Source organism: Geotrypetes seraphini, chromosome 7, assembly GCF_902459505.1.
Source record: "Geotrypetes seraphini chromosome 7, aGeoSer1.1, whole genome shotgun sequence".
Lineage (NCBI taxonomy): Eukaryota > Metazoa > Chordata > Amphibia > Gymnophiona > Dermophiidae > Geotrypetes > Geotrypetes seraphini.
The window spans coordinates 153,676,750-153,686,090 of NC_047090.1; the positions used below are offsets into that span (position 1 = coordinate 153,676,750).

Genomic DNA, 9,341 nt, shown 5'->3' on the forward strand with positions numbered 1-9,341 from the left:
GCTATGCTCACATCAACCCTCTACTCAAGTCACTCCATTGGCTCCCTATATGCTTCCAGTTCAATCTCCTCTTATTGACTTAGAAATGCATTCACTCTGCAGCTTCTCAGTATCTTTCTTCTCTTCTCTCTCCCTATATTCCTCCTCAAGAACTCCATTCATTAGGTAAGTCTCTCTTTACTGTATCTTTCTCCTCTAGTGCCAACTCTTAGCCCCTTCCCTTCTAACTTGTTGCGCCTTATGCCTGGAACAGACTACGTAAGTCAGTACATCTAGCTCAGTCTCTGGCAGTGTTCAAATCTAGGCTAAAATCCCACTTTTTTTTTTGAGGCTGCTATTAACCCCTAACTTCAACCCACCTATAAAGTACCCATATCTATTTGGCACTCCCTCTGTAATTCCCTACCCCAATTGTCCTGTTTGTCTGTCTGATTAGATTGTAAGCTCTGTCAAGCAGGGACTGTCTCTTGCATGGTTAATGTAATATACAGCGCTGCGTGTCTGGTAACACTATAAAAATGTAGTAGTAATTCAAAGTTATGCACACAACTTGGTAGGTGCCTTCTATAATGTGCTGCATATCAGCTCTAGTGCACAAATCTGAAAAGGGAGTGTGGTTGGTCATGAGTGTTCCTAAAAGTTACACGCACTGACGTAGAATACACCCAATTCACACACACCTCAGGCGCAGGTGTTTAGGTTTGGTTTTCCTTGGCCTAAATGGGTACATCTAAATGCTAAAGCAGTGTATCGCAAACTGTGTGTCCCTTGAGATTTCAGGTATGCCGCGAGATGCCGGAGAGGAGGAGAGGCGCCAGCACTGTCTGACTGCCTCTCGCAGCAGTCAGGCAAGCACCTCTCCTCCTTCCTGGCGTCTCTCCTCTCCACGCCTCTTCTCTTTCAGTACCCCCTGCTGGCGGCTCAGAGCCCCGTCTGGAGGGCCTCTGCACGTACGTGGACGTCGACACGACGATGTCACACTTGCGCGTGATGTCATCGCGGTGACATCCGGGCACATCCGGGTGCCCTTGAGCCATGGCAGCCAGTTTAGTGTGCCGTGGCTCATAAAGTTTGCGAGACACTGTGTTAGAGACACATATGGCTAAGCACAATTTCATATATGGCATGTGCCTTTTATCACACTAAGCGCTACTGTAGTCAGCACTGATGTTTTTTTGCAAAGAGAGAACCAGTGGGGAGGGGGATAGAACATGTTAACCTTGGGACAAACAAATCTTTATTTCTATAAATTCAAAATAAATACAAGCACCCTATCCCCCTCCCACTTGTTCTCTCTTTGCACTTAGGGCTCCTTTTACTAAGGTGTTTTAGGGCCTTAACACGCGGAATAACGTGCATTAAATTTTTGCATGCGCTAGACTTTATCACCAGCATTGAGCTGGCGTTATTCTAGAAGCATACCGCGTGGTTTAGCACGCAGTAATTTTTTGTGTGTGCTAAAAACACTAGCACACCTTAGTAAAAGGAGCCCTTAATGGTTAATAAAATGTATTTCAACCAAGCAACCAAACAAAAAAGCAGCCTTCTGCTTTAATTCTCTGATTCCTCATGCTACTTCAGTTTCACTTCCCCTCTATGCATTTCCAACTCTCATTTCTCTTTATGTTGAAGTTTTTAGTTCCACCTGGCTGCAGCACCATTTTCTGCTTCCCTGTCTTACAATTTTTTACTGCTTCCATCTAAAAAAAAAAAGTTGTCTGTTTTCATGATGGGGGGTTTTAAATTAATATTTGTATTTTTGGAAACACAACTGGTCGCTTTAATACTGCTGACTTTTGATAATAGGCAAAATTATTTGGTCAGATTTGGCACAAGCTAATGCAGTATATTCACTTTCACTTGCCCCTGTCTTGATAAGGCGTATCATGTGTAACTCACAAGAACATAAAAATAGCCTTACTGGATCAGACCAATGATCCATCTAGCCCAGTGTTCTGCCCCCATGTTATGTGGGCATTTGCTCAGTTTCCTTTATAAGAACTTGTTAAGTGTTTGTAACAAATGTATAAGTAGGGGTACAGTAGCAGCATTTCATGCCACCGATCCAGGGCAAGCAGTGGCTTCCCCCCCATGTCTGTCTCAACAGCAGTTTATGGACTTTTCCTCCAAGAACTTGTCCAAACCTTTTTTTTAAACCAGCTACATTAATTGCTCTTACTACATCCTCTGGCAACGCATTCCAGAGCTTAACTATTTTTATTTTTTTTAAATAAATCTTTATTAATTTTCAAATGTTAACAGTGCCATACAATGAATTTAAACATAAACACTACACAGAACGCACTTTAAATACACAAATAATTCAAAAAAACAATCATTTTCTCCCCCCTCCTCACCATAATAGAAGTACATATTTAATTTCAATAATATAGATAATTAAATATAGCAAACAATAATACATTCCCCTCCCCCTACCCACCCTGGATGTGTAAGGAAGTCAAATAAAAGGAAAGATACATGACAGTTATTGTGAATCAATAAATGCAGTCAATGGGCTCCACCATTTTGAATGCGTTACTATATCCCAAACATTCCGCGTTCATTCTTTCATACTTGTAACTGGAACATAGGTTTGCCCACCAGAAAGTGTAATTCAGAAAGATTAACCATCTGGATGGCTATTCCTGTCATTATCAAGAAAAGATGGCTTTTATGTCGATCCAAAGAAGGTTTAATATGTAATAGAGTACCACAAATTATGGCTTCCAGAACTTAACTATCTAATATAATAAAATGCTAGGCCGCACATGCGCACTCCCATCTGCGTGCGTCCGTTTTCCACCTTAGGTAGGAGTGCGCATGCGCGCTTACGTCACCGCCGCCAATGCCTCCACAAGCCGGGACCGCAGCCAGCCGCCGATCTCTGTTCCTCCTGCGGGCGAGCGGGCGGGCGGGCGGGGGGAGGCGTCTCGGAGGAGAGGGATCGCGGCCGCTCAGCGCCCCCACCAAGGAGCCCAGCAACTTTCCGCCCCGGCTCTTAAACTGACCCGAGTCCTTTGCCGTCCCCCGTTCCCTTCCCGCGGGCTCGACTACCTACCCGGCGATTCAAGCAGCGTGTGCAGCAGTCTTCACACGCTGCTTCGGGGCCTTCTACTGCCCTGATTTGCTCTGCCGCGTCTCTGATGATGTCATCAGGGACGTGCCAGAGTAAATCAGGGCAGTAGAAGGACCCAAAGCAGCGTGTGAAGACTGTTGCACACGCTGCTTGAATCGCCATGTGTAGTCGGGCCCGCGGGAAGGGAAAGGGGGGATAAAGGAAACGCTAATGCTGCTGTACAGGGAACTAGTGTGGGGGGTGGGAAATGGAGGGGGAGGGAATGCTGCTTCGGACAGACAGACAGAGGGAAGAAGGGAGATAGAAAGAAAAGAAGAAAGACACAGGGGCAGGGAGATACACAGAAAGACAGAAAGACAAAGGGGACCAGGGACAGAGACAGACAGAAAGAAAGACAGCGGGAGTCGCGTCAGGAGGGGTGCGGGATGCGGCAGAGGGAACTTTTCCAATGGGTGCAACTGGGCGGCTATCGGGAACCTCTGATCAGGGGCAGAGCAAGGTAAATGTATCATAGGGATAAGAAGGAGGGGGGGGAGAAAAAGGAAGGGTCGCCTACTGCTGGACAGGGGAAGAAGGAAAGAGGTGCTGATGGACAGGGGGGCTGAAGAAAAAGGAACGGAGGCCTAATGTTGGACAGGGGGAGAAGGAAAGAGGTGCTGCTGGACAGAGGGGAGGTAAAACAAAGCGCTGCTGCTGCATAAGGAGAGCAGTGAAGGGGTGATGGTGGACACAGGGGAGGTAAAAAGAAAGGAGAATAGACAGGGGGAGCAGGCAAGGAGTGGTGATGGACAGCCAAGGAAAAAGAAAGATAGAAAGAAAGAAAGCGGCTGAAAGAGAGAGAAAGAAATAAAGACAGACACACACACATATATTCTAGCACCCGTTAATGTAACGGGCTATAAGACTAGTTAATAATAATATTAATAATAATAATAAACTATTCTCTGCAATGTACTTATTTCTCACTGACCTACCATTGTTCTCTTGGTGTTTCTGTAGCTGGCATTGTGCTTGTTGCAGGTTTTCGGGTCTCGCTGTGTCTTTGTCAGGTACAAACCATGCTGTGGCTTTCTTCAGGGTATGCTCTGTAGTCTGCGGTGTGACTTTGAAAATAGTGTGTTCACTGGCCTGATTGGGAACAGGGCAGTCCGCCAATTTGAATTTTGGCGGGAAAGTCAGTTGGTCAGAAATTTGAATTTTGTTGTGAAAGTCTATAGAGTGGAAAAGTCTCTGGCAGGTTTAAAGATTCTCTCCCCATAGAGCTGGGTTAGATATTCTGTCAGTGTTTTTATTTGTTAGGCTTCTGCTCTTAATATTCTATTACCACCACCACCACCTGTCCTGATGCTCCAATTTGTTATTACATTTTTGGTGTACTGATACTTTTCAGCACGTGATTTTTCTTTCACGAGCTCTGATGCGCTCAATCTCAACAGTACACAACAGAACTCATAGCACAAAAGACTGAATCCAGTGCTGAAACTTTGCAAGGGAGCTTTCTGCATCTCTTCCTTGTTCGTCTCTGGAGTCCTTTTGGAAATGTAACCAGCAACCTGCTGATGAAAGCAACAGTGGGGAGGTGGAATGGCAAGTACAGGAGTCAGGAGAAAGCTGTGATATGAGGTAGAGAGTAGAGAATGACACGGGGACAAATTTTTCTCCATCCCCGCGGGAACTCATTTTCCCATCCTGGCAGGTTCTTTTCCTGTCCCTGCCCCTGCCCCATTCCTGCAAGCTCTGTCCTCATCTGCACAAGCCTCAAATACTTTAAAATCATAAGTGTTCGAGGATTGTATGATTAAGGCAGAGCTCACAAGAATGGGGCAGGGACAAGGACAGCAACAAAACTCATGAGGAAATTGAGTTGCCGCAGGGACGGGGAAAATTTTGTCCCCATGTCATTCTCTAGTAGAGAGAGACTGGTGGAGCTCAGGTTTAGAGGAAAGGGATATGGGGCTGGGCTTGTCTGGGGGAATGAGACTAGGTTGGAATTGTATGGGAGAAAGTGCTAGGTGATGAAGTATATGCTGGTGGCTAGGGCAATGTGTACTGTTTTGTTGTGGAAATGTATATACTCAGCAATACCTGCATGGTGCACGCACCTATAACAAAAATTTTAAAACTCCTAATAAGCTGGAAAATAAAGCAGGCCACAACCCTCTTCCGGTAGAAAAGTGTAGAGTCCTGTCTACCTGCTTCATCTTTTTGCTCCCGCTCAACAGGGATTACAGTATTTGTTTATATAAAAATGGTGATTATATTTATACTCTTGCAATAAAGCAGTTATACTTTTCTACCTACCATTTTGATCTCCTTTTTATGATCCCTTGCCTTCACACTCACACACACCTGTGGTACGGCTGAGGTGTTTATCCATTTCTTTTCAATCTGGAACATATGAAACAAGGACAAAAGAATGACTTCAGGGCTTGGTCATAGTGTTGATGGGGGGGGGGGGGCACACACTGCAAGTTCATTGGTAGAGACTGCTGCGGTAAGGGCAGCAGGGCTGGACCACCCATTAGGCAAGATTAGGTAGTTGCCTTGGGCATGTACTTCTGGAGACAGCAAAGATCTGCTGCAATCAATGCAAAAGAACAGATCCTGAGTCACACTAACTGAATGCATGATCGAGTCATAGTGTGATCTCCAGAAAGGGGGGTAATATTTAAATACCCCAACTAACATACATACACACACACAAAGTTCAAAAGTAAGATATTATGGAGGTTTGGGGGGGGGGCTGAAAATTAATTGAGGGAATACAGATGAAGGTTCATTAGGGTGCTCCTTACTCTCCCTTACTTAAATTCTGGGATAAAGCTTGTTCCCTCTGTAGTGCGTTCAGCCACTGATGGCCCCCTTCCTAGGAAGCTTGAAGCAAAGCTCCCTGTGTGCTGCTGACCCACTTTTTATTGGTTAACTGAAAGTTATGTCTTCTATAACTTCAGACCTGGTGCATACATAATGGAACCACTGCTTCTGTAGTTAAGACTTCCAATAGATGCTCAGCCTAATGATTAGAAAAATGGGTGTGCCCCAAGGGAGGCCATAAATCAAATCCTGTGTTACCCCCTGATGATGCTGCTGCTTGTGACCTTCTTAGGCAAGTCACTTTACCCTTCATTGTACCCTGAGCTTGGATTTGGTGAAAGTGACTATTAAAATCCCCAAATCTACTTTTTTTAGGCAACAACAACAAAAAAAGCATTTTTATTCTCGTGACCAAAAGGAAAAAATATCTGAGAGCTCTACAAGCCAAGCGCAAAGTTTCTGAGCTCAAATCAGCAGGGGGGAAACACTGCCGGCTTTGCAGCAGCAGGTTTCATATTTCGTCTCCTAGCGCTGATTCAATCAGAAGGCCGCAAGAAGAACGTTTTCGGATTTATTTTTTTTTTTATTATTTTCATTGAAGGCTTCCGAAAGTCTGAACGCCCCCTGGTGCGCTCGAAGTCCACCAGCACCGTTGCAGCCTAAGCTGTTTTGCATCGTTCCAAATGACCCCGCCAAACCGCTCGAATAAATTCTGGGATCAGACACGTCGTTTTAGCTCCGACGGACCCTAAGTGCCAAAACTTTTGCCCTGAGGTCCCGTGCCACTTTTAGTCTCAGCAGAGGGAGGGAAAAGCACTAGGGTCCGTCAGAGCTAAATCGTCCTAGAAGTCTGTCAGAGCCATAGTAACCTATGCTGAGACTGAAAGTGGCACCGACCTCACCTCAGACTTTTTAAGGACGTGCGGGTTTAGATCCGCGAGGTCCGCGTTTTACCCCTTCCCGCCGCTAGGCACTGAAGATTTCGCAAGGATGGGAGGGGGGTATGCTGATTTTTATGTTTTTTCTAGCAAGCTTTCTAAGGGGGGGGGGGGCGGTTCTCTCACGCATCCTGCCTGCATCACTCTGAATCCCAGTGTTGACAATTTGCGCGCGAATGTTCTGGTCTCCTTTACGAATGGAACCAGCAGCAACCCGTGTTCACCTCCCAGATCTTTTACAGTCTATTAGGCCTAGCACTTACCGGCCTGGCGAACCACCACATGCTGCTCCTGCAGGTTGCCTTTCTCCAGTCGCTTGTCCGGACTTTCATTGCCTTTAACATCCCGAAACCGGCGGGTAGCTCGCCACAAGGCGCCGTATACAGTACTTTCTTTTTCAGATCTCTTGGTTCCGCTTTTTTTGTGTTTAAGTGAAATTAATCCTGAGCGGTTTACATAAAGAGAAAAACTTTTTGTAAAAAGGTAAAAATAAAAATAGTGTGTGTGTGTGTGGGGGGGAGGCATACTCTGACTAAAATACTAAAAGAAACCACTGGACACAACAGGGAAAACGGTAAAAGGATACATCATATAAATCAAAGGGAAAGGGACAAACCAGGAGGGCGGGAAAACTGCGAAAAGAGAAGAGACACAGGAGTAAACGTACTACCCCAAAAGGATTCTGGTTTCCAAAAAGGTTACGTCAACGGGGTTTGTTTAGTGCACGTTTTAGTGCGGCTAATTAATGCCGTATTCACTAAAGTGCAATAAGTGATAACTGCCCTGCTCTTCAGCATCTCTTCGCCTTGGGTACGACTTGAGGAGAACAGGGACATTGGGCTACTTGGTTTGCTCAGGGGGCCAGAGAGAGATAGGCAGGAGGCCAGGAAGAGAGACAGACAGAAAGAAGTGGAGGGAGAGAGGGCAAATGGGCTGCTTTGAGGGGAGGGGTATGCTGGGGGGCAGGTAGCAATCTTGGTTTGGTCGGGGGGCCAGAGAGAGATAGGCGGGGGCCGGGGAGAGAGACAGCAGACAGAAAGAAAGACAGACAGACAAGAGACCAGGGAGAGACACAGACAGAAAGAATGACAAACAGACAGGGGGCCAGAGAGACAGGCAGACAGACAGCGGCCAAGGAGCGAGAAAGAAAGATAGACAGGGGACCAGAGAGACAGACAGACAGCGGCCAAAGAGAGAGAGACAAAGAAAAAAAGACAGACAGACAGCAGCCAAGGAGAGAGAAAGACAGATAGCGGCTAAGGCGACAGAGACAGAAAAAAATACAGACAGACACATCTATTCTAGCACCCTTTAATGTAACAGGCTTAAAGACTAGTATATATATATGTCCCACACCGTAGGTTATTGAACAAGATAAACACGTTAGGATTAGGAGTATTCCCTCAAAAAGTCGAAAGTGACCAGTGGAGTGCCACAGGGCTCGGTCTTGGGCCCGATGCTACTTAATATCTTTGTAAGGGATCTGACTCAGGGACTTCGAAGCAAAATTACATTATTTGCCGATGATGCTAAACTATGCAACGTTGTGGGCAGGGCAACAGAACCTGACAGCACAACCAGGCCCAACACTATGGAACAGGACCTACTTTTACTGGAACAATGGTCCAGTACTTGGCAACTAAACTTTAATGAAAATAAAGAATCCCTTATACAAACAATCCAATTAATCAAAAACTCAAAAACATGAGTATAATGTATAGAACTTATCATATTATAACCACTTTAATACTTTATTACCTTAATATGATTCTAATGGTCATCAAAACACTTAAAACATACAACCATAAGATTAAAAAACATATATGCGAACAGACACAGGTACAAATACAAACATAAATATAAAGATGGCACACAGGACTCTGTTCATGAACCCAATAGACAAAAATGAGCAAATACTTAGCTGCAAAGTCCAATAAACTAAATGTAGCAAAAGAGCAGCCCAGCCATCTTTGGAAAAGGCAAAACCAAGTCAATTCACTTCCAAGTTCAGAATCCAATCGAAAGCTAAAGTGCTGGTGTGCAATGATAACTCCAATGATGTGCAATAGTAATTCCAGTGATATGAAGATATCTAAATCTTGGTGCAAAGATATGCTTAAAAGACGTTCCACAATTGTCCAAACACAAGGCAGGGGCCTGAACGGCAACAAGTCTCTTGCCCTTCCTCAACACAGGCCGTGTTTTGATAAAGTCTTTGTCAAGAGGAGAAACTAAACTACAAATCAAATGTACAAACACTCATATAAAACATAAATACATTATCTAAACAACACAAGCTAAACCTAAATCACAGCTACCATACCGGTTTGAGTGGCTGGTTCTTCATTAATTATGAGTTTTTGTTTGTTTTTGTTGTTTCATTAAAGTTATTTTACTCTAATTGACTTTTTGTTATTTAATATTCCGCCCTCTTTCTTCAGCCATTATGACTTCCGGCAGCCTAGCGTTGTTGTTGAGAGTTCCAGCCTAGACTCTCCACCCGGTATGGTAGC

General features: G+C 44.9%; 1 protein-coding gene across 1 annotated transcript in view; it reads right to left on the reverse strand.

Moving 5' to 3' along the window:
• PLD4 (phospholipase D family member 4) overlaps positions 1-7,189 on the reverse strand; it is a 95,125-nt gene extending 87,936 nt beyond the window's left edge. The window contains exons 1-2 of the mRNA XM_033953033.1: positions 7,092-7,189; positions 5,378-5,464 (exon numbers count right to left, since the gene is read on the reverse strand). Of these exons, the coding sequence (XP_033808924.1) occupies positions 5,378-5,464; positions 7,092-7,172 (168 nt within the window). The 5' untranslated portion in view covers positions 7,173-7,189. The remainder of the gene's footprint in view (positions 1-5,377; positions 5,465-7,091) is intronic.
• Positions 7,190-9,341: the final 2,152 nt, after the last annotated feature.